The sequence below is a fragment of the Pararge aegeria genome, chromosome 13 (genome assembly GCF_905163445.1).
Source record: "Pararge aegeria chromosome 13, ilParAegt1.1, whole genome shotgun sequence".
NCBI classification, from domain to species: Eukaryota; Metazoa; Arthropoda; class Insecta; order Lepidoptera; family Nymphalidae; genus Pararge; species Pararge aegeria.
The window spans coordinates 8,336,915-8,363,802 of record NC_053192.1 but is presented as its reverse complement, the minus strand read 5'-3'; the positions used below and the strand labels follow the sequence as shown (position 1 = coordinate 8,363,802).

The 26,888-nt window shown below is 36.9% G+C and overlaps 2 protein-coding genes across 2 annotated transcripts in view; one reads left to right on the top strand and one right to left on the bottom strand.

Moving 5' to 3' along the window:
* The window catches only part of LOC120629037 (dorsal-ventral patterning protein Sog), a 154,643-nt gene that overhangs the window by 107,842 nt on the left and 19,913 nt on the right, over positions 1 to 26,888 (bottom strand). The window lies entirely within an intron of this gene.
* On the top strand, positions 11,648 to 12,441 carry LOC120629038. Its single transcript, XM_039897777.1, has one exon. The coding sequence runs from the start codon at positions 11,648 to 11,650 to the stop codon at positions 12,425 to 12,427; it is 780 nt and encodes a 259-aa protein (XP_039753711.1). The 3' UTR covers positions 12,428 to 12,441.

The following is a 26,888-nucleotide window of genomic DNA, read 5'->3' as shown; positions in this document are numbered from 1 at the left end:
CACGGGGGAGTTTTGCCAGCTAGTGATACGTCAGAGAATGGTATGAAGAACTCCATTGCCTGACGTATCACGCCTGATATAGCTTTCTCACAGCTCGAAGGGTCTTTGGAAGAGAAACAAATTTGCCGCCAAGGATAGGATGCAAAGAAATGACGCATCTCATCCCAATCTGCCAACCTGTATCGCCACACTCGTCTCTTAACAGTGGAATCAGAGGCGGGAGGGTAGTAGTTTGATACAGACTTCACCAGACAGTGGTCGGAAGTACCTAAGGGAGCTGAAACTGACACCGAAAAACTGTCTGGGTCGGTTGTTAGCAGAAGGTCCAAACAATTGGGTGTATGACCGTTAACATCAGGTATCCGCGTGGCTACGTGAACGAGCTGAGAGAGATCTAACGATAATGCAAATTTGCGCGCCTCTCTCCCAGCATGATCGGTTTTCTGGTACGGGTATAGCCACTCTTGGTGGTGGGCATTAAAATCCCCCAGAAATACAAGCCTAGCAGTCGGATACCGACGCTGAACGGTATCTGCCCTTTCGCAGAGATAGTTGAACAGCTGAGTGGTCTCCTGGTCGCCGCTATGCGAACGATAGACGCACGCATAAATCGTACGCTCTAAACCCGTATCTACCAAGCACCACAGAACAGAGAAGTTTGGTACCTCCAAATTACGGAGACGTTGGCAGCAGATGTTGTCTCGAACGTACATGCAGACCCCTGCGCGAGGTTTAAAATTGTGCTCAAGCGAGTACCCGGGGTACTGCAGGTATCCTACATCTGCAGGACTGACTATTTGCGTCTCCGTAAGGAAAAGCATATGCGGCTTAGAGGTCTCAAGATGGTGATGAACCGCGTAGAGATTGGAGTGCAGTCCTCGAATGTTAGAGAGGTGCACTGTGAATGAGAGGTAGTGCAGCCGCTGTGTAACCTTACTTCTTTTTCTGTTACGCTTCATTATTATGTGGGGGTAGTGGATAGGTAGGGGAATTGGAAGTTGTACGAGATGCAGCATTTTAGATACCATGACCTTCGTCACCGCGACGCTGATGGTAGACTCGACTGGAGACCGCGGGGACGCCCGAACCCCCCTGGGAATCGCCATCGGGACCTCTCTCCGGTCGCCAACCGGCACGATGAAGGCCATCCCAGGATTTTTCGCGAGGTGGCGGGGCAGCCTTTCATAGGTGGCTAACCTACTAATTGGGCCCCCTACTACCTGCGGTCGGCCAGCGGTGCACCGTGCTTCGGATCCCGCTGCTCTCCAAATCGAGACGCCCGGCGCCATGACAACACGGATCAAAACCTATCATCAAATGCAGCACAACTGTACAAACCCATTTCCCCTCAATTAGCTACTACGAGCATCGCTCCGGAACACGACCAGTCGTATGACACAGTAAATCGTGACACATGGCAAATCATTTAGCGGCGCGGCTTTGCTCGCAGGATGGTATTTCAAGCCACGGACCAAACCTACCACCTTTGTTTTTGTTGCTCATTTGCAACTGCCCGCTCTAGGATCACCGGTAGACTCGATAACCCTTTTCGATAATTCTTTGAAAAGAGCTCTTGCCTCCGGACCCCACGGTCCCAAAGTCTCTACTCCAAAAGGCACAAAAATGAGCCTGCTATCCAGGTTTTCATATTTACGCCTCTTGGCCTGTATATAACGTTAATATATATATTTTAACTGTAGAAGGCCGCATTGGAGCAGCGTGCGGCATCTGTGCTCTAAAAAAGATATATCCTAAGTATGAAAGCCGATGCCTGTGCCCAGCAGTGGTATTGTAATGAGCTAGAGATGACATAAAAACCATATACTGTACGTCAATAATTTCATCATTGACGAATCTTATTAAAATTTAGAATTAAAATAAGAATTGTCGGTCATCGGCTCTTGTTTTCATATTATCCATATAAATAAATATATTACGACAACACACATTGCCGTCTAGCCCCAAAGTAAGCGTAGCTTGTGTTATGGGTACTAAGATGACTGATGAATATTTTTTATGAATAAAATACATAAATACTTATAATATACAGATAAACACCCAGACACTGAAAAACACTTATGTCCATCACACAAACATTTTCCGGTTGTGGGAATCGAACCCACGGTCTTGGACTCAAGAAGCAGGGTCGCTGCCTACTGCGCCAGTCGGCCGTCGTCATATAAAGGTTAGGTTGCATATATATATATATATCAATAGAAAACTATTCATTTACGAAAATCATATTAATTAATAAGTTTCACTATAAGTATTGAAATAATCAACGATTAATTTTCATTATTGGACAATATACAATTTTAATTTATGACCGACAGCACGCAGTAACTGAGGCAGTTAGTATAGTTATAATTTAAATAGTTCTTATTTTCAGTAAACTACTGTTTAGGTGCTATAAACTTACTATTCATACTAATTTATTATGAAAATTAAATAAGTCGCTGTTATCTTGTTGAGTCAGGCGCTATTTCGAGTAATCCTATATCTGCTGCACTGAAAATCTGTAGCCACTTGATTCGCTTATCGACGTTCTACGAACATCTTGAAAGCAACTTTACTAATGTGAAGACTATCAAGACATACCCACGCCTGCTATTCTAAACTATTTAGTTCTGTTTATTTATGTGCCTTCGTTATCCGAAATAAATAAAAATAATATATAAATATTTATTATAGGTGAGGGAGGTCATTTTTAAATCAGCTATCGGAGCAGAATTAGAAAATATTCAATATCTCGAAACGTTCTAGCGGGACAAGGAATTTTATGAATTTTTTAAAACCAAAATTACTGCAAATACGAGAAGAAATTCGTGTTTTTATATTGTTTTCGGGAGGCGGTTAGTTGGTGAAGTTAAATGGTAAAGAAATATATTGTTATATTCAGACATTGAGTATCTCGAAGGTGTTGAAATTGTGACCCATGAGAAAGATGAAATGGGTGATTGTTGTGAAAAAGACATTCAGACTTTAATATAATCAAGTTAACCAAGTGCAAATTAAATTTTGTAACCAATAAATGTGTAAATAACTAACGGATTATATTAACGTCTATATTTCCAAGCTATGAAATCCTTTCAAAGTTGAAAAAACTGGTCTGGTGGTGATTTATCAACATACCGTGAGGAGTTGTAGAGATCTGCAGCCTTACGTAGCTGATATCCCATAGGCGGACACGTTAAAGGCATTTTGATTTCAATTTCTAATACTTACCGCGAAGATTTCCAATGCCTTTCCAGATTTCGTTCTAACTACCACCTATAATCTGAGTACATTCAAATCAAGAGTGAATACTAACTTTCTAGTCAAGCGCATTCCGTTTTGGGACTCGTCATCGTTTACCATCAGGTGTGATTGCAAACAAGTAATAAATTATTAATTTAAAAAATATATATTTGTGGCTCCTCAGTTCACTTGTAGGTGAAAAATGTTGCGCAAGCGCCATGCACATAAAAATATTATTGTTACTATATTTATTGCGTGTTACGACCAAATTAATAAGTAAGTCAGCCTCGCAACAGCGATTACGTTGCAAAGATGCCGTCGATAACGTGGGTGGTATGTCAACTCTTGCGTAATTTGTACGAAACCAATTCAGTTAAAACCAATTAATGTCGGGTAATTATCATTCGGAAACAGCATTGAGATTAATTAAACGACCATATTTATAATTTATCCTTTTAAAGCTCACTAGCTCTGTGACCAAGTGTATCCTTCTTCGTTTTGCCCTTTTCCCACGGAATAAGGGGTCGGAAAAACTTACATCAAATGGCAGACTTCTCTATTTGTACATTTATATTGATCATCGAATGCCTGACGTTAACCCTTCTAAGGAATCTAATGTTCTTCTAATGTGTCTACTTCTATACAATTGGTATTTTAGAGTAAACTTCTTCCATCAATTATAATACACTAGATGTTCAGTCCCATACAAAATAATATCTTTTTGCTTATCCTAATCTGTTCTGTGTTTGAAGATATTGAATGTTACATATCATATGTAGGTTTGTACATAAAGTAAGATATTCTGAAACTTTTATTGTTTTTTCGAAAGTTAAGTACAGTCTTGTTGTTCTCACTTCTAGGTAACAAAAATAAATATTAAGTTTCTAAGCGCGGTTTTAGTAAGGAGTTAACTAGCAGAAATAGTCGCGTAAGGAAAAAGCGTTTACGCCTCCATGCAAGTCGTTCAGATCCATCCTGTGCCGCGCTGTACTACAAGACAGATAAGAAACGTCTTCAGTTTTGTTTAGGGGAAGTACTCTCAAACCACAAAAGGACTGACAGACGGACAAAGTGCCTTGTTGACTACGGAAGAGGTTATATAAAAATTAGTTTCCAATAAACACGAGAAAAATTTTTTACCTAGTAGGTAGGTAGGTACCTACCTACTAGGTAAAAATTTCTATCTGTAATATTTGCTGGTTTTCATTCATCAAAGTGTTAAGATAAGAAAAAGTAGGACCGTTAATATAGGGCCGGATAAAAACCGTGAAAGAGGAAATTTCACAGTTAGTTGTGTTAGTTATATATTATAGAGATAACAGTTTACAGCAGGTTCAACCCAAATTTCGGTCACTGAATTATCTTATTTTTTACAACTATGTAGATACGTTCCGTTCCGTTTTTTTAAAAAAAATATCAACATAATTTGACGACTTTTCACCAGAGCTCTTATTGCTTGTAAAAGACAAGTCGTATGTAAACCTATTTACGTACATGAAAAGTTTTTTTTATCCCGATAAACCTTCCTTCCTCCCCAAAAAATACCCATTGCTACGTAGATATTGCTGTTGCTTGCGTCCTGGAGGACAAGGAAAGTTTCCTGCGTGTACCAAAATAAACGCTGATGAAGATATAGACTAGATCTTTTAGGTATATGAACATAGTTGACATCTTTATGATGATAGAATTATGGCATGACCTATAACGCGAGTTGCGTCCTAAAACATATTACCTACGGCTTTTCTTCATATCAGTTTGTTCACCCACAGCATTCTTACGCATTTACAACTACCGGGCAATTATCAGCCCATCAACACAAAGCGACTCCCACTCAATGGACATTTTATTTCGATAAAACTTAAGTAAATTAGTTGGTAATAAACTTAGATTTGTTCGATGACTAGTGAGGTGAGCGGCACGTGGGCGTGGCACCTTCTCACGTTTACTGCGTTCGGAACAATATGGTTTTTATTCTATGTTTGATAGGCTTGTACTTTTATATAATCATTAACATCATCCTATAAATGTCGTTATTTTAAACAAGGGGGCTTGTTTAGTCTTACATTCGTTCGAGATAACACCCACCACACTCCAATTCGGGTTCGCGAGGCTTAGCGACGAATATCATATGTTATTACTTATAAACCTGGATAAAAGAGTAATTAAATTTTTTATCAATACAAAACTTAGTAGGTTGTAAAAATAGATCTTAAAAAGGGAAATATATATTACGTTTTTATTTGACCATCCCTCTAATAAAAGGGATAATTTTACGCCCACTTTACATCGTAACGCCAACAGCATGTTGAACACATTGCACAAGATTTTTAAAATACAAAAAAACGAAATATTCATACACATGTTAATGGAGGAAAAAATTGTATTCCATCTAATATTACAAAAATACAAAAATTTGTGTGGATAGATAGAAAGGATGTTTGTTACTCTTTTTCGCAAAAACTACTGGACATTTTTGGCAGAAATTTGGCATAAAGATAGATTATTCCCTGGATACGTAGGCTATATTTTATCCCGGAAAACATCACAGCTCCGCCAATATTGCTGCGGGCAACAGCTAGTTTAATATAAAACTCTTTTTTTGAAGCGCATTCCGTCATATTTGTTAAAACCAATTTGTCTTTGCATCGAGCAAGACATTTTCACATCAATATTCAACAACAGCACACCTTTCAATCGAGTTACCGTAATTGGCATTTGTCAACCAAAGTGTACCGACACTAATTTTATTCGGCGGCGAATCATTGTAATCAGGGGCGTTCGACGTCAATACAATAAGAAAATGCGTCAAGTGTATAGTTTAAAACTAGGCGTGACAGTTTTCATGTCGGCTAGACACGTGTAGACGGGGGCCTTTGCCAAATTACCACTTCATGGTGAGAATGGGTGTATGGATGGCCGAATGTATGGGTGCAGTCGGTCCATCGCACGCGCCGTCGACTGACACTTCCGGTCGGGTGTGACGCGTCGTCACCACTAAATATACTGGGACTGAGAAGTTGAATGAATACTTACACTTTTATCGTACACCACGGCAAAAATACTTAAAATATGAACGAGATATTTTGGTTCTTTTGGTATGGAGTAGGCAAATTAGTTATATAATATACTAAATACTGGTAGGTGGGTTAACTGAGGAAGTAGAATCAAGGTAGTAGTTAAGTAAATGGATTCGTTTGCGTCGACCGCTCTCATTAGCATTTAGTTCGTGCGTTAAAGAAAGGAAAAGCAACAAGTCAATAAATACTCTATTGCTTTGATAATATATAGTACTGTCAGGCCCATATATTACTATCTCTATGCAAAAATCACGTCAATCCATCGCTTCGTTGCTGAGGTAAAAAAGGGCTTACGAACAAATCAAAAAACATTGGGACGGCCGACTGCGCAGTGGGCAGCGACCTTACTTTCTGAGTCCAAGGCCGTGGGTTCGATTCCCACAACTGGAAAATGTTTGTGTGATGAGCATAAGTGTTTTTCAGTGTCTGGTGTTTATCTATATATTATAAGTATTTATGTATATTATTCATGAAAATATTCATCAGTCTTCTTAGTACCTATAAAGGCCATAACACATCCTACGCTTACTTTGGGGCTAGATGGCGATGTGTGTATTGTCGTAGTATATATGTTTATTTATTTATTTTATCGCATTGTTAATATTACTAGGGAAGTCCTTACTTCCCGGCAAAGAGTCACAGATCGTCGCTGATACGACAAATAGGCGCTTGAATTTTTGCGCAGCCCTATAGGCTATAAAAGTATTGGCCTATTTGCTCTGTGTCCCGTTGAGGATATTGTGGAATACCGCAAAGGAACGCTTTCTATCCAATATATTACTATTTATTGCCACGGTAAATGCAAGAGAGACACGCGTATGACGTTCGCGATGGTTAGTTGTGCACTAATTAATGAATGTATGGAAAGTAGGTTAGTGACGATAGTAGGGATGACAAAGAAGCGCCCAACCTCCGTCGCTGACACTACAAATAGGTCCCTGAATGCGCTTAGCCAGTCGCCCGCTAGTCTCAGCCTTATACGAGTAAGAAAGAGGTTCAACAACCGAACTCCCCGAACCAGAGTGACACCACGCTACGCCTAGATATATGTGGTATGCGGTTTAATATCTACCGAGATCGAAATAAATCGCTAGGATTATTGCCAAGTGGAAAATCATATAATATATTGGACGCGCGGAATTCACTTTGACAATATTTTGACAGTCTGCGGTCTGGAGGATTTAGAGTCGCTCGAAACGCCCAAAGATTTTAATATCACTTTTATTTTCACCGCACGCGCTTCACGCCGGCTATTTTTATTCCCGACTACTAAAGGATCTATTTTGATGCTTGTTAATAAATGTTTCGAAACAGAATTAACACTGTTCCGGACTGTTATTTGTGGACTAAGACCAAGCGTGATAATGGTGTGATAGTCATAGTTAAATAAACATGGCGAATGTTTTAATATTTTCCATATGCCAATTAAGGCATTTTTTACTGCGGAAGGTACTACATTCCCTCCCAGTGGTGAGTAATTTAATACAAGAACAATCTTAACAGCTAATCACTATCTCCTAACTATTTTTTTAAACACAATTTACATCTATGAGTAAAATATTTGTCCGGGCTGCTTTTAACCGTTCCGGTTTATGAAGACAAAATAAGCTGTTCATATAATGATTTAAAACAAACTTAACCAGGATTTCATTAAGACACAGGTGAAGGAAGAAATGGAAAATCTTCTCAAGTATGAATGAGGTACTTTCCACGTCGTGGAAACATCAACTATTTTTGCACACAGCAAATATACCCATTACATATAGGCGAAACTTAACTTCGAATCATTTACTGCCCGTCTCACCATCGGTAAAGTGGAAAAAGTTCACCCTTCATTTAAAATTAAAAGAAAATATCAAAAATTAAAATTACAAATAAAATGTAAGTTCAAAAAGATAAAAATGCTAAAATTGGAAAATGACTTTAGTGGTAATTTCTTTATTCGTTTGCTAATTTATTGAATCGTTTAATTTCATGGAGGGATACAGTTAGCAATCTTGATCGTTAACTTTTAACCTATTAGCAACTGTAACGCCAAAGCAATTATAATTAAATGTATATTTATCGTTTCCCGATAGTTAATCAATTTTGAACTCCGTACATTTAAAAAAAAGTGTTAGGTAAACGGATAAAAGTAAATATGAAATGTGGAAACTATAGAATAATAGCTATGTTAACTATATTAGCGTATTTACGCGATAAACCTGACGTAAAAATAGAGCTAATTTGGACAATTTATAAATTACATAATAAATCTACATGTTGTATAAATTGTACTTAAATAAAGAACAATAAATAGGCTCTGACGATTGTTTTTACTGAATACCCAAATTAGCACTTAATCGCATGTATATAACTGTTAAAAGAGCAGTCAACCTTTTTTTACCAAAGGCTTCTGTTTTGCAGGCAAACGTTTATGCATTCTTAATAAAAATGTTTACCTAAGTATAATGTACGCACAGTGATGTTGAAATAGTCGATAAAGATTTGCAATGAATTTGTCGCAGTAGTTCTCTAAGGTGGATCAATCACTGCGCTGCAGTGTATAGCTGTTGCGTATATGGTAGAGAAACTGGCGCCACCTGACCATTTAAGGACTGCAACTGTACAACCGGAGAGACTGTTTAGAAATAATCGTATTTTCGACTCGTTTGACGCTGTCGTACAACTTATAGATTTATACTAAGTAGGTACTGACAAGATTCTTTATCTTCGATAATTCGCATGACTTTATAGATATTCTAAATATAGGTGCATTTATAAATATAGGCACTACTGAATCTCGCCTGGTGCCACTTTTGGGCACAGGCACAGGTCAATCGATGACACTGATGCCACCTGTATGTCTATAAGGTAATTTTGGACCTACCAATGCATAAGTTTAAAGAATGTGTTAAAACACATTTATTACAGCGAGGTTATTATACAATTGATGAGTTTCTTAATGACAAGGTTGCTTGGAAGCATCCGGCTCCGCTTTCATCTCTCACAAGATAGAAAAATGAATGTTAAAATATAAAATGTCAATTTTTGATGTTGGAAAAGAGCAACTGCTGAGTTTCTTGCCGGCTTCTTCTCGGTAGAATCTGCTTTCCGAACCGGTGGTAGAGTCACTACACACGGACAGACTTGACGTTTCAAAAGTGCTTTTATTAGGCCTACTTGAAATAAATGAATTTTGAATTTTGAATTTTTTGAATTATATTTAAATTAATATGTAGGCATTTAGGTAGGTACCTGTGTATTTATTTAGTGAACCGTCTTTCCCTATCAAGGAAGGTAGTAATCTTCGGAATGAAGGACCAGTATAATTTCATGCATTAAAAGTATAATACATACTTACAAACTATGTCGTATATTGTATTATTCTTATAACTCTTTTAATAATGTTAAGTGTATTAAAAAAAAATATACTACGACAATACACACATTACCACCTAGCTTCAAAGTAAGCGTAGCTTGTGTTACGGTTGTATATAAATACTTATAATAAACATATAAACACCCAGACACTGAAAAACATTTATGTTATAAAAAATTTCAGTACCGGTATCGAACCCATGGCGTTTGACATGAACCCAGAAAGAAGGCTCACTGACCAATGCGCCAGTCGGCCATCAAATGTTGGAATTATTTATTATTATTGACATTAATGGATGTTAATGATTATAAATAACATGCTTAGTATTTTGTTATTATTACAATGACACGCTAAGCAATCTTTATTTATATAGTATACGAAACTGTCTAGTACAAATACATACTCAAATTTCAATGTTAGCAAAACAAAATCGTTTTGTTGCGTAAACACTTCATCCGTTTGAACTACCGATCGGCACAACTCAAGTAGTTAGTGCATTGTTACAATAATAATTCGATCTTTTGCGAAAAAAACTTCTCTCGGCGACTTTCATAAAATATTCTTTCAGCACCCTAGAGATGTGCTAAGAATGATATTTCCTAACCCTTAATGGGGTCAAACTGGGGAAAGAAGGATATCATTGCTCAAATTATATTATGCAAATCCCCAAACGATATTACGATGTTTTTCAAGTTATATCCACGAAAATTAGGATTTTAGCTTTGGGTTAGATACATAGATGTACGTGATTCACAGTTTCAACTACTTCCTTTTCTAAATTTCTAACCTAAATTGGGTTTTTTGACTTTTTTGATTTGGCTTCAGCTTGCCTGTGTTCTTAGACTGAAACAGGTGCCGCGGGAAAATTAGTTAATCTTAAGGGAGGTATTCAACGCAGTCGAAGTTCCTGACATCCGGTAGTAACGTATACGAGAAGGTTTAAAGAATTAATTAATATTTTAAAATAGGGTGTTATTGTCTAGTTTATAAAATCGTTAGCAGATATACTTGTTATCCCGAGAAAACTAATTCCTGCAGGATTTTTAAAAACCAAACAAAAAACCTAGGCGAAGTTTCGGTCAACAGGTATTTCATTTCTATAAAAAAAATAACTATCCTTTTTATGTTAATTTGTTTTATATTTAAAAAATCTTCCAGCTTTCGAAAATAAATGCGTCCAGAAAGGTTATAAATGGCACATGGATCGGTAGACAGTGAGACGACAAGTCGTTAAAAGTGGTTTCTGGTTCACTCTTTAGGTTACGGGCGATTAGTGGCAACTTCAGGCACCCGGTTGGATCAAAAAATCAAATTTCCTAAGATTCACAGCATAAATATTAAAAAAAAACTGAAACGCAATTAATAATTTATAATATTTTTTTGTTAGGTAGAACCATTATAATCATAAGCTGTGGAAATAATTTAAATTATGAGAAACATTTGTAGGCGATTTTTTTTTAATATTATCAAATCTAACGTTCGAAGATAATCTCGAGTGATACGATCAGTTAGCTATAGATAAAATGAAATGAAAAAGTTCATTTTTTATACTCACACCTACTTAACAAAATGATGATACAAAAGCAGTTACTTGCGATAATTACTACTTTTAAATCCCTCGAAAAGCATTATTTTTTCCGGGAAAAACAGTATCCTAAATCCGCCTCCAGGATGCAAGCTGCATATGTACTATCTATATTCCATAATAATCGGTTGGGCTGAATTTAGATAACAAACAAACAGACAAAGAAACGCGGGTAGGCGCGCAAAACAAACACACGCGTTTTTTCGGTCTTCTTATTATTTAATTCAATTAAAATTACAAATAGTATTTAAATAAACATGTTTTAAGTAGTTAAATACCTGCCAGCCTTAGTTCCAAACAAATAATCCATAAAAGTGCAGTTTGTGAAGTTTTGAGTTTAGTCATAACACTTTCTATATAAAGCACTTTTTGCCTAATAAAAATACTATGGAAGCCATTCAAAACTCAATTCAAACAATGACTGACCATTTTAACACTCAAATGGCAGAATTCCAGAAGAGCTTGCAAGGAGCTATTCCAGCTGCAAGTCCCACTTCCAATATTGCCGGGCAATTCAATGCATTTAGAGCCTTTGTACTTTCTGCACTTGCCGGACTCCAGCAACAAGTGGAACTTCTTGCTAAACAGACAGATCAGCTGGAGATGCGGAGCAGGAGAAAGATGTTGTTGGTGCATGGAGTTCCTGAGGGTAATAATGACAATTTGTTGACCACAGTGACTTCTTCATTGTCTAATCACCTCAAGCTACCTGACTTACAGGAAGACTGCATTAGTCGCTGCCAACGTTTGGGTCAGCCCAAAGGGGACAAGCCCCGGGCTATTTTACTTAAGTTTCAGGACATGCCAACTAAGAATCAGGTCTGGTATGCTAAAACATCCCTCAAGAATACCGGTATCACCTTGTCTGAATTCTTAACTAAAGATAGACATGATGCCTTCATGGCGGCCCGGCAGAGGTTTGGGGTGTCCAAGTGTTGGACAAAGGAAGGCCTCATATTGATTGTTGGGGAAGACGGTAAACGCCACCGAGTCACTTCCAAGGCAGAGGTAAATGCTATCCCCCAAGCTAACAGTGATGTTCAAGTTCCAACTACTGCTGAACCGTCTGCTGGGGTGTCCAACTCAAAGACTACTTCCGCGGCGCCGAAAGTCGTTAAACCGGCGGTGAAGACACCAATGAGGCAGAAAAGGCTCGCTAGAAGATAAACACTAAGGCTCTTTTTGCCACCTTGGTATGATTTCGTGGTACTCTTCTTATAGTAGCTTGCAGTTATCTCGGTATTTACACATTTTGTAGTTTTGAAGTCACTTGCTTTGTTTTTATTGAATAAGCACCCTCAAATATTTTCTAATTGTATAACTACAATCATTTATTTATTTGTTGCTGTCAAAATCAATTATTGAAAACATGACAAAACGGACTGACAGTTAACACATGTCAATTTATTATTTTATTTTTTTTTTCTTCTTTTTTGATTCCTATAGAGAAGAGGCAAAGGTATATAACCGTACAGCCATGTCTTCAGTGTTCAATATACTTTATCTCTCAGTATGTTTTATGTCACATAAGTTCTGTGATTTGCGTAAACAATGATTGTATTTAGTGTAAATAGATTTAAGAAAAGTGTTTAGATTAGTTTGCTGCCTTGTACCTGTATAACATGCGACAGGTTTCTGCAAGCTTACTTTGTGATGTTTCAACCTATAGAGTTCGTTTATTGCATAGTATAAATATTAGTAATTTGTTGCTGGCGGGTAATGGGTAATTTTTGTAGGAACTATAGTTAATTCTACATATATACATAGTTGATAATCATACGTTTGTTTTATAACTATTGTTTTTTTTTTTTTTTTTTTAATTCTATTTTTATAACATTAATATTATTTTGGTATTTATTTTTATTATATTATATAGTATGTTTTCCAGCGCGACGTCTCTTGAAGGCGATCCAGAGAATGACATCAGTTTTCCTGAATCTTTGTCTTCGTGTGACAGTTATTATAGTGTTTCACAGCCGCTTAGCTGTCTCTTAGATTCCGCATTTTCCTCCTTCACAAAAAACTTTAATGCTGTGCATATCAATGCACAGAGTATTCCTGCCCATTTTCCCGATTTTCTGTCCTCATTCGACTGTAGAAACATCCATGCAGTCTTGGTGTCCGAAACTTTCTTCAAACCTTGTCTACCTTCTACCTCCTACAGCTTGCCTGGCTTTCATCTTATCCGAAATGATCGGACAGGCAAGGGAGGCGGAGGGGTAGCAATATATCTTCGTAGTCACATTCCGTTTACTATCCTTGATAAATCTCCTACAGCGTATTCAGAATCTGCCGAACACTTGTTTGTTGAGGTGTTATTTGGCCATCTCAAGTTATTGTTGGGTGTTTTCTACTGTCCTTCCCTTCATTTTAACTATTTTGAGAAATTTGAAACCTTACTTGAGCAATTTTCCACTTCTGCTGATCATACAATTATAATGGGAGACTTTAATACTTGTCTCATTAAAGATGACCATCGTGCTAGAAAACTTAAAAATATAGTCAGTGGCTGTAATTTAACTATTTTGCCTACTAATGCAACACATTTTTTCCCTAACTGTACGCCCTCACTCCTAGATTTAATGATAGTTTCCTCACCTGATTTTGTTGATTATCATGGTCAGTTACCTGCTGAAGCCTTCTCCTATCACGACTTGGTATTTACATCGTACAGAATTCGGCCTCCGAAAGCTAAGCCAACTGTTGTTATGCGACGTAGTTTTAGAAATTATAACAATTTATTGTTTATGTCTGATTTAAACAAAATAAACTGGACTTCGGTTTTTAATGCTGAAACAATGCAACATAAGTTAGATATTTTCAACTCTCTTCTAACAGAACTCTTCGATGTGCACGCTCCTTTAAGACCCGTTAAACTAAAACATCTTCCTGCGCCGTGGTTAACTCCTGAGATTAAAGCTCTCATGAGCAAACGCAATACTGCCAAAAATAAGTACAAGCTGCGGCCGACAGAGGAAAATCTTACAAAGTATAAACAACTCCGCAATCGTTGCAGTAGAATATGTCGGGATGCTCAACGAAATTTTATTCACAACTCCGTTCATAATTTAAATACTTCAAAGGCCTGGAGGTTTTTGAATTCGTTGGGTATAGGTCGACAGCAAAAGCTGGTCCATAGTATCCCAGACCTTAATACACTTAATCAGCACTTTACTAAAACTTCTACCCTGGATAGTCAAATGAAGCTTACTACGCTTAATCGTTTACTCTCCTTGCCTATACCTGAATTCCCAGCATTTCAATTCTGCGAGGTGACATTTGATGAAATTAGGAAACATGTTTTAGCCATCAAGTCTGATGCAGTTGGCAGTGATGGAATTGGTCGAAGAATGATTCTTTTACTTCTTGATAACATAGGTCCTATTCTTTCACACTTGTTAAATTTCTCACTATCTTCGTGTACTTTTCCTTCTGGGTGGAAGAAGGCGTATGTTATTCCTATTCCTAAAACAGCTAATCCTTTAACTCCGTCTCATTTTCGACCAATTTCTATTCTTCCTTTTCTCTCTAAAGTTTTGGAACGTATTGTTAGTAAACAACTTTCTCTTTTTCTTACTAGAAATAATTCTCTCTCCCCGTTCCAATCTGGCTTTAGACAAGGGCACAGTACGGTCACAGCGCTGACAAAAGTCTACGATGACGTACGCAAAGGCTTAGATAATAAATTGGTCACCATTCTTGTTCTTCTGGACTTTAGTAACGCCTTTAATAATGTTGATTTTGACTTGCTTCTTGCGCTGCTAAGGTCGTTAAACATTTCAACTAAAGTAATTGACTGGTTTCGATCCTACCTGTTCGGGCGTCTACAATGCGTCAGATTTGATGGCAAATGTTCCTCGTTTTCTCCCCTCACTGCTGGTGTTCCTCAGGGCGGGGTTCTGTCACCTCTTCTCTTCTCAGTTTTCATCAACTCTATCTCTTCTGTTATTTCCTCATCTTTTCATTTCTATGCTGACGATCTACAGATTTACGCTTCCGAAACTGTTGATGGAATTTCCTCTGTTATCTCCAAGCTTAATTCAGACTTAAACAATATCTGTAGTTGGTGCAAATCCTTTGGGCTTGCGGTAAATCCTGCTAAGTCACAGGTAATCGTCATTGGTAATCCAAGGCTACTGACACGACTCAATGATCTACCAGCAGTTTATTTTGACGGTGTAGCTTTGCCTTACTGCAATACGGTTAAAAACCTTGGGCTTATTATGGATAGCTCCTTTTCATGGGCACCACAGGTTTCAGAGGTGGGGCGGAAAATTTTTGCTACTGTCGGTTATCTAAGGCGTTGGAAGAATCTTTTGCCGATTAAGACGAAGATTGTGTTAGCCAATACCCTCTTACGTCCTATAATTGATTATGGTGATGTGTGTTATCCGGACTTGTCAAAGGAACTCCTAAATAAGCTGGAAAGGTTGCAAAACATATGCATAAGATTTATATATGGCCTGCGTAAGTTCGACCACATATCCCAGTTTCGGACGGAACTTGGGTGGTTGCCAATCAGTCAGCGGAGAGACTTGCATGCTTTGTCCCTTTTATATCGTATCCTTTTCTTTCCTCAAACACCACCTTATTTGAAGGAACGATTTATTTTTTACGGAGCGGACTGCCAGGACTTGCTTCGATCTTGCACCGACGGCAAACTCCAGGTTCCATTCAGTCGCACGAAATACTATAGTAACTCTTTTACGGTTAATTGTGTCAGACTCTGGAATTCCCTCCCTGCTGACATACGTAAGGCTCAATCCCTAAATGTTTTCAAGAAGCGTTTGGAAAACCATTTTTTATCTAGTATGTAGTATATTGCTTAAATATGTATATACTTATATATATTATGTATAATATGTATGTAGTATTAGAATTTATGAGTAAGTAGTTTATTAAAATTATTTTATATATATATAAATATATATATATATATATTTTTTTTATACTTAAATTGCTGCACCAACCCGTTCCTTCGTTTTTTTTTTCCTAACGTCAAAGGTTGTCTGGAAGAGATCGCTTTAGTGATAAGACCGCCTTTGCACGCTCTATTTTATTTTTATTATTTTAAGTTTCTTCTATTTGTGTTTAATTTATATAAAATGTGTGTGTGCAATAAAGACTTAAAACAAACAAACAAACAAAGCAAAATATTGAAGAAACAAAATGCATAAAATGCATATATTGCTTACCGACAATGTCTTGCCGCTAAGCGATTTAGCGTTGTGGTACGATGTCGTGTAGGGACCGATTAGGGGTTCAATATAACTGCTATACCCCTAACAGGTTGGCCCATTATCATCCTAGACTGCATCATCACTTACCAGTATATGAGGTAAAGGGCTAAAAAAAGTGGCGTAGCTAAATAAACTATTTAGTTTGGAAAACTGAGAACTGATGAACGAAAACATCTCGAGCCCAGTTTAGTTTTCAAAATTATACTAAGGGCAAACTTTATATGGCTCTAAAAGAAAGCTTTCCGCAAACTTTATAAAATACAATTATGTGTCATTATAATATATGCTTCTTATGCATTATTCACAAATTATTTTTTACGCATTCATGAGATTTTCAATCCACAGACAACATGAAAAATTTATAGATTGTAGGTATAACAATATAGGTAGTAGGATAGCCAAGTTTGGAGTAGTAGACTCCACACGCCTTTGGAGAGACATTGGGGACAACTCCGAGGTTTGCAGGATTCCTCACGAAGATATCCTTCACTGTCTAAGAGTACTAACGTACCTCAAGTAGACACACATGTTGTAATTATCTTTGGTTTACCTTTATAACTTTGAATTATACTTAATTTTGATTTATATAACTATGATCTACTTATTTATTTCAATTTGTATATGATGTTATGGAAGAGCGGGGCCGCCTGCCACAAGTGCTAGTAGTAATACTAGTAACTTACTAGGATGACCCCAATTTCAATGTATTATTTTGCTGTACGAAACGAAATAAATATTTTTAATTTTTTAATTTTAACTGTAAACGCAATTAGAATTTAGTTGGCCAAAACGGACATACGTAACTAAAACAAGTCAAAGCTATATACCAGGGATATGTAGAACTCGGGTCCTCAGAAAGGGAAGTCTTAACCACTAGATTATCATGGCTGCATTACTAAATAGAACCCTGTCTTTATTGTTCCATTTTAAAAAAATAGAGCTATAAACTTGACAATAACAAACTGCACTGTCAGTAAAATTATAACATCGCGTCATTTAATCAATTCATATAATATTTTATTACAAAACTAGCTGTTGCCCGCGACTTCGTCTGCGTTTGATTTTGTTTTTTGATGTGGCATTAAATTTAATTGTAGTTCTAAAAAAATTAAAGTATTTAGTATAGCTAAGCCTTAAATGAGGGGTTTGCTGCTGTCCGCTGAGGAGTTCTATCCTCTATTTCCAACAGTTTGGGCAAAATTAAACACATATTATAACCTAACCTAGTACAAAAATAATTTAAATCGGTTATAATTTGTAGGAGTTATGGTGTAAAATCGTCAAACAATTTCATCCCCTCTCCCAAAAGAATCGAGCTTAATGTCGGAATAAAAAGTATCCTATATTACTTCTAAGACTTCCAAGAATATGAGTAGGTACAAAGTTTCATGAGGATCGGTTAAGTAATTTTTCTGTGACAGCGTAACAAACAAACTTACATTGACATTTATAATATTAGTAGGGATATGCGTCAAAGCTGCCAACTCTGTAAAAACGACAAGACTTACCGATGTCAATAACATATAGTTGTGTAAATATGGAAATCCGAAGCGCATCAGCTATATTTTTCTTGACACTGCAGTTTGTTTACCGTAGGTGTAAAAGTGCAAATATGCATATGTACTGGGTATAAGTTTTTACTTCATATATACTTATATCATTGAATCGTCAGGCATGTAATGCAAAAAATGATGTCTGTCCATTATGGAAAAGACCTATGGAGTAGGATATTCCACTTATAAAAAACTGTCAGTAAGCAATTTTGGCGGAACTGCTGTATAAATGTAATACTTACCAAATAGACTTTTAAATAAAGCTGTACCTAAATCTACCTTTTGAACAGCAAACTACGATCTAAAACCTTCTCATTCTGAAAGGAGAAATATGCCCTGTACTTTGACAGTAATGTTTTAATGATCATCGTGAACCTATTAGTGTTTCACTTCAGTGCTTTCAGAAATTAGTGATATCTGCATATCGTCTGAAAAATGTACACAAATCCTTTGCGGGGATGGGTATATGCTATTATAACATGATACCGAAGGTAATATTAGATCTAGCTTTACCTAAGTTTAAACAATATATTAAAACACATTAAACAAATCGTGGTTACTACACGATTGATGAATTCCTTAACGACAAGGCTGCTTGGAAGCAGGCCACTCCGCTCTCATCTCTCACAAAACAGAAAAAATCTAAAGATTGTTAAACTTTAAAATGATTTTGGAAAATAGCAATCTGCTGAGTTTCTTGCCGGCTCATCTCAGTGGAATCTGCCTTCCGAACCGGTGGTAGAGTCACTACAAACAGACTGACTTGACGTTTCAAAAGTGCTTATTAATTAGGCCTACTTGAAATAAATGAATTTTGATTTTTTTTGAATTTTAAGTGCACGGGCCCCCCTCTTAGGAAAGGAGGAAAAATGGGGAATTATGGGTAGAGTTTAGGTAATCCTTTATTTAACTAGAGTGTAAACTAAGTTAATTCGAAGAACACCGACAGAAAGACACCGGTAAACTTTTATATTCATAATATGAATATGGGTACACAAAGTCTCTGGCAAAATGTAATATCTAGTTGGTAAGTATGCAATAGTCACCGATGAGTGCAGCAAGCTCACTGCTCAAGCGGTTAGGATATGAAAGTCACACTAGCATTTATCCATAACACGTTTGGCGAGCGATTGAGAAGAGTGCTCGGATACATTACATGTTGCGTGAGCAAACACTCTCTCAACACACCATTATCGCCATTAATATCGACGAAATAAGTACGATACTCCAATAGCCGCTTCAGATAGGAGTGCTTGTTGGCTGGCCAACGATGGGTAATCTGCAAAATTGACATTTGGCGCCAAAAGGGGCTCTGTGAGTGATTTTGAGTGCGCCATTTGGCGAGAACTGGAAGCGAATAAATATTTATTGAGCCTGGATTCTAAGTGGCTGGGTATTTGAATTATAATATTTTATAAGGACGATGACTATGGTGATGTTTCCCGTGCATGATTTGCGGGTATTCTTTCTAAAATAAAATGTATCGCCATTACAATTTATACATTCAAATGATGAAGATTTTATTAGTTAACTGTTTACCTGTTCAAAGGAAAGGCAAAAGTATCGAAATGATTTCGGAACTGCCATCAAATTCATATTTGAAACATTTAGTACTAAAAGAAGTAATAAAGAATACACAAGAAAATATGTGGAACTAGTAAAACGCTTCTACGACAACTATACGACAATTATACAAATCAAACTTGTACAAATGTCTGAATAAAAATTTATAATTTACGTTGAATATGAAAGTTGATTCCGATTTACACTCAAAACACACATAACATAGCAACAATTTAATATGAATGCATGTATGGTATGTAGATTTCATTCGTGCGACCGATTAGTTTATTGTTGGCACTTCCGTTTACAACCCGTACATAGCAATGGCAAATAGCTGGTTGAACGGAAATGAATAGTATTTACTATTTGCTTATAGATTCCTAAACAGCTTCCATTACATCTTACGATATAATTATCGAGATTCACGCTAAACGCAGATGTAATTAAAAAAACACAATTTAATATTTTGAGTGCGGATCTTCTTTAAATAACTGAACAGCTTAATATTGCAGACATTTTATCTTCTAGCGGAATTTTCGCACGCGGAAATCTACGCCAACTCAACAAGTCATAACCACCTCTCATCAAATCAGAGTGGAAAATTTGATTCAGTTGTACGCCATTTGTTTAACAGTGCAGTCGTGCTTAATAAAATATTCTCTAGGAATTCAGAAAATATGTTTTACTTACCACGTCTGCATGTATTATTTATTAACACTTTATATAGCTATAACGTGCCTTTAACAAGGGCGCGCATAGTAAGTCTAAGATGTTAATTAGCTCATATTTTTGATCCAATTTTATTTTTTTTATGAAATAACTAACCTACTTTCAACGGACTTTCTCAGTTCAGTGAAAGTTTGTTTTTTTAACTAGGATTCGCGTGATTTATTTTGAACGGCCTTTAGGTTATAGGAATAGGTCAAATAGTTAAAATAAATAAATAAATATACTACGACAATACACACATCGCCATCTAGCCCCAAAGTAAGCGTAGCTTGTGTTATGGGTACTAAGTTAGCTGATGAATATTTTTTTTATGAATATAATACACATAAATATTTATAATTTACAGATAAACACCCAGACACTGAAAAACATTCATGTTCATCACACAAACATTTTCCAGTTGTGGGAATCGAACCCACGACCTTGGACTCAGAAAGCAGGGTCGCTGCCTGCTGCGCCACTCGGCCGTCAAAATATTAATAGTTTTATCTGCAGGGTTAATTCTAAGCCAACTAAATTTGAAATGTTTCAAAATAGTCTTAAAACAAATGTAGGCTAAAAATTTGGAAGTACAAGTATGAAACTACAAAGGATAAAATAGCCTGTTGCGAGCGGACTTTAAAAAAAAATTTAGTCCTCTTTGTAAATGATGAACTTTATATTCTGTAATAAGAGGATTACGGTATTAAAATCAGTCTAGATAGCGAGTACATTTAATTGGATGCGATAAATTTTCCACGGAGTAAATCGAACCGTAAGTACTTGAGTCAGACGATATCTTACATATCATCAGCTGAAATATTAACTCTAATAGGAGGGCTTTGAAATCCTTACAAGTATGTTTAGTCTGTCGTAGTATAAGTCGTCACGACTCATGGCACGCGGTGCAGACAGACGATGACGCGCGATTTTATTATAATAACTTATTGCTAATTTATGCTCGTGTATGGCAATAAATGATTAATAAGCCACACCTGTGTTGATTTTTCAATGAATGTCATGACCTGTAACCATGTGTAAGGACGCGTTTCCAATGTAACGGGGGCCAGTGGAGCGGAGCAAGGGACAAGCAGGATCTGTCAGCCTTTCTGGCACAGTCGTTAGCAGTGTGGTCTTATGATTTAGAGATCCCGGGTTTGGTTCCCGACGGGGAACGTGAAAACTGCAGTTTTTAATAACCCAGTGCTGGGCACAAATAAATCTCGAAGTGCTAATCAACCTATGTCTATAACAATTATTATCACCACATGTTAGTGATGTTAGTATTTATGTTTAACCGGGTAACACAGGCTTACAGCTTAACGTGCTTTCTAAGACACGCTAAAGAAACATTGATCGTGAATCTTTTTAGGCCAAGTCGTCTATAACAATTATTATCACCACATGTTAGTGATGTTAGTATTTATGTTTAACCGGGTAACACTGGCTTACAGCTTAACGTGCTTTCTAAGGCACGCTAAAAAAACTGATCGTGAATCTTTACAGGCCAAGTCGTCTATAACAATTATTATCACCACCTGTTAGTGATGTTAGTATTAATATTTAACCGGGTAACACAGGCTTACAGCTTAACGTGCTTTCTAAGGCACGCTCAAAAAACATTGATCGTAAATCTTTATTGGTCAAGTCGTATTGCACAAAAAAATGTTTAACTTTTTTTTTACCAAAATAAATTACCTAAAACATAAAATTAGTGACGAAAATGACCTATGTGCAACTTATGTTTGATTAAGATGCAATGATAAAGCAGAAATTCAGGTTAACCAGTCGTAGTTTAACCAGTCCAGCTATAAAATTAAGGTATACGATTTTTATATTATATTTCGCACCACTGGTTATAATTGAAGAATCAGATAACCACGCCTTAAGCCAATAATCTGATTGTCTTTTTCTGGGCGTCTTGGTAGAGAGAACTCTACCCGTTCGGCTACGCTTCAATGGAAACTTACTCGATATATAGGACGTCTGGTAAAAAGATAAACCTTCATCACTTTTTTTAAATAAAATTCCTACAAAAGATCTTAATACGAATTAATATTTCATTAATTGCAATGATTTTGCGAGTCATCCAAAGAGATTTATCGACATGCCTGTATGGAAAATAAAATGCAAATATTACTTCGTCGGTACGGGTCGGCATTCCAATGAGAAAATGATTCATAGATCGCCTAGCTCCTGGCTTAATTACGTAAACTAATATCGTATGTTCGTCTTGAACGTAAACATTATAAGTTTTCCGCTACGCAATTCCGTTGGGTATTTAAAGTTTCTCTTATTTACGTACCTTACATACCTAGTTGGCCTAAGATTTTCCTAATATTACCGTCTTATTTATTTTATATATTTCTGAATTTGAATAAATCTCGTTCACAGAATTTCTAATAATACTTGGCCCGTCCATGGGGGAAAGTTTGGTCGTCTTCTATGATTTCAGTCCAAGAGGTACCCTTTTTGTCATTCCGAAAGAAAGGGTGTGTAGCAACTGGGAAGCCGGTACTGAGAAGGAACCGATCTACTTCCCAGACATCTTATGAATTGCTGAATAAACATTACCATTTTCAAATCCCCGCGCTTGAGCGATTTAGCCTTTCTAGATTAGGCTGGGATCTTTCAGAAATTCTGACCACCCCGGCTGAAATAAGATTTGTGTGAGTTTCACTCATACTCAGTCTACGATCTTATGCTAGTTATGCTTATGTTCTTGGGATCTTTACTCCTACACCCTTTTTAGGGGCTCGCTGAACTTTATTTGTAACTCGAATATTCTTCACGTGTATTCACTTTGATCATGTCGTAACTCTTAGCATACTCTTTTGTCCTCTGTTTGACTAGGAGCGTTTTAATTTAGGCTAAGGTACCTACCTACTTTTAAGAAAAGCACAAAAGAATAATTTTCTATCGCCTACGGTAGATGAGACGACTAGGTAGGCGAAACCTCATTACCTCTTTATTGTCCAGAAAGTTAACGTCTAAGAATTTCATGATCCAAACATTTGGGAAGCAGTCCGGAAAAAATCTTACGGAAATATTAAAAAAAAATTATGTCCTCATCATCCCTTCAGATATCACAAATTAAATAAAAGTCAAACATTTTCATCTAAAGATGTCAAGCTGCAAAACTTGCTAAATAAATTATTGTAATTTAAATAAGACAAGCGTTCAAATAAACTAATCCCTGTTTACTTAGACCAGCACCACAATGGATTTTCTTGTTATGTACAAATATTTTACACCTGACTGATAACGCCTATCTCTTACGAGTGTCAATTTTAGTTGCATCTTGTGATTTCCAAGGTTATTTAAAATTGTATCGGGTTTTATCTAAGTGAAAAAGGTGAAAATACTGTAATGTTACTATTAGATTTTAATCACTGTCTCACTTAACGAGCTATGCCTGTTAGGTACAGACTTCAGATCTAGTCAGATGACAACATGAATATTATTAATGTCTGTAAGAACGTTACATGCCACGATATATAAATATTGTTATAACTATAAATTCAGGCGGCGATTGCAGGATGGTTGCGGGTTCGAATACCTCCGCTTCTAAAATATTAATTAAATTCGCAAATGTATTCATGCATGGAGTAAAATCTTAGGATATATATCCTAGAGTCTGAACCGCCGGTTCTAAAATTTTTAAGTACCTACAAAAATAATGAGATATAAAGTTTTTTGCGAGATGTTAGCATAAAAATCATTTTTTGTGCTAGTTTTTCTCATGTAAATCTAGCTTAGTCTATATCTTCACACCCTAGAGAGTAATTCAGGACGCGCCTCTGGCGGATGCACGTGCGGCAATCGACTAGCGTGCTGAAGCTCGCATTTCCGACTCGCATTCATTGCCGCGCCATTCATACAACCGCGTCATTCATTTAATTCAAGTTCATAATAAGCCGGCAACCGTACGTAGGACGAGCTCCGTAATTCACAAAATAACACCCTTTCACCCGAAAATGAATAATCGAGGATAAATAGACAAGCAATGACATCGTAGTGGTTAGGACTTCGAAAACCCTTTGGAAGCTCTAACTTTTCCGAGTTATGTGCGTCTAAAGTAATTACATACGACTTGATTTAACGGTGAAAGTTACAACGGAACGTTCCGGCCGACCAAGTACGGAGATAAGCCCAGAGGAAGAAGAAGAAGAACGGTGAAAGTTCAGGAAAATCATGAGGAAACCGAATACCCGGGAGATCTTGGAACTTGGCAGCATGGTGGACTACGGCTTAAGCACCCCTCATTTTGGGACGAAACCCGCACCCTATGAATAAATTATGAAGTCAAGTCAAGGATGGTACCTTTTGTCGTAGTGAAGACTTACTTTGGAAATAAAATTATGTTTTTATATAGTGTGAATGTCAATCTACTTATTTGACCTGAAATCTTAAGTACGCAATTTATATTTTAAGTTCCTTTAATCTAAAAAAATATGTCCTAGTTTAATTTTTAGATTTCAAATTTGAATTTGATAATGAAGACGCATATATCACCACTTAAGTCCGTAGCAAAACGTTTCATCGTGCAGAGCTCCGAAATGTAAATCGCTCCCTGAACACCAAACCTTTGACCAAAGAGTCCATAAAATAAATCAGCACGCTAAACTTTTGGTGCCGCATTTATCGATTCTCGGTATTAACACCAAAACGATTTAAATTCTCTAAGGTGTGCAATAATTCACGGGTCCTTAAAAGTAAATTTCTAATTAAATGCGTCCGCGCCCTCGTCGGAGTGCGGGCCTCGCAGACAGTTACAAAATGGTCAAATTTAAAAGGCAAGTGCGGTGCGGGTTGTAGGCTGTTCGTGGCGCCGAGATGGTATCGTGCGGGCGGCGGCGCGACCCACCGTGCCACACTTTTCTAACTTTTTGGTGTGACGGGTCGCGCGGGGGCGTACAGTATGCAATTGTAGCACGCGAGGGCACCTCAGGCCGACGACCCGCTCACCCGTCTCGCGCCGCATAATCCGACAGTGTTATGGTCAGCCCGGCGCCTTTGTTGGCTACCGGCTTAATTAGAAGCCGTGGGTGGCGTATGACACGCCAGGATCTGATCATAAAGGCGCTAAAAATTCTACCTGCCCGAATCTGCGCCGACGACATTCCTATCTCGCGTTTTTCAAAATTAATGTCTATTGTCCGAATTTAAAAGGTATGCGATTACGAACACCGATACCGACCGATCCCGCGACTTGAATAGGACTTCTTGTGAAGGATGAGTGTCCAACTAACGCGTGCGGTGATTATTGTTTGAGTTAGAAGCGTTGTTGTGTTTAATTGAGATGTATGCACTCAAACTCTTTGACCTCGATTAATTTCGGTGAAGCGGGTTCGTTGCGCGTTAATTAAGTGCGTTTATATATTTGATATTCGTTGAGAACTTGGCCATATTTAGGCTTATAATTTTTTCCAGCGTTGTAGTACTATAGTGTACAGAAATCTTTAAGGGGTATGTTATCTATAATCGAAGTAATCTCTTAAAAATATATTTAGATTTACCATTTTTATATACGAATAGCTTTCCCGGCGCACTTCGTACCGCGGATCTTTTTTTTTATGAATTTTATATTTTAATTCTTATTATCCTATTCCGGACTAAGAGAAATCCATAAATTCAAATATCATAAAAATTGGTCCAGCCGTTCTTGAGTTATAAATGTCTTAACTAAGACAACTTCCTTGTATTGTGCTATTATATTCAGCTTACATAATTATTTGACATCAAGAGCTAGGCAATAGATGGTAGATATAAAGTAGGAGAATAAATTGGCATCTTCTTCGTTTACCATTCTTGACGATGGCAACGTTGGGAGAGCAAGGAACCCAATCGAGTGTGTCTTTCAAAAAAATTATTCTTTGATATTAAATTGATAGCCAAACATAATATATCGGATTTATGAGGTTTATTCATTTAATCTCCTTGCCAAAATTTTATAATTTTATTTTTGTGTGCCTCGCTAACGATCAAAGTTAGTTTGTATTTATTTCCTTTTTGACGCCGACGAAAGTTACAGATGAGTGCTATATCTGATAAATATTTATCAAATAACCGGTCAAGTTCGAGTCGGACTCGCTTAGAAAGTGTTCCATATGATTAAGTATCCGTTTCTGTGGGAGTTTAGAAGTTTAGGATATCCTGTAATTAATATTCTGTAAAATAAGTCTTCCTTCCTCTCGGACTTTTTGACGTAAGCACTAAGCATGTTGTATGTCAAACTAAAATAACTACAGTACTTATTTGCTATAATTTATGGCTTACTTTTTTAAGGATATAAATTATGATGACGTTTCTCGATTTTGGTATATTTTCTTGGATAATAACTTTCTGATGTTTTAAACGATATTAAAATTACCAAATTAATACATTTGTTTCCTCCTTATCCAGCCCTTTCAACACTCGATAAAAGTTTTATTCCTATTTATAATCTTTTGATTATAACCCATAACAAAAGCAGATTGCTTTATTTAATCGGCACGTTCATGATCGTGCCGAGGAAATAATTAGTAACGAGTGATTGTCAATATAGAGAACTCTCAGCGCATG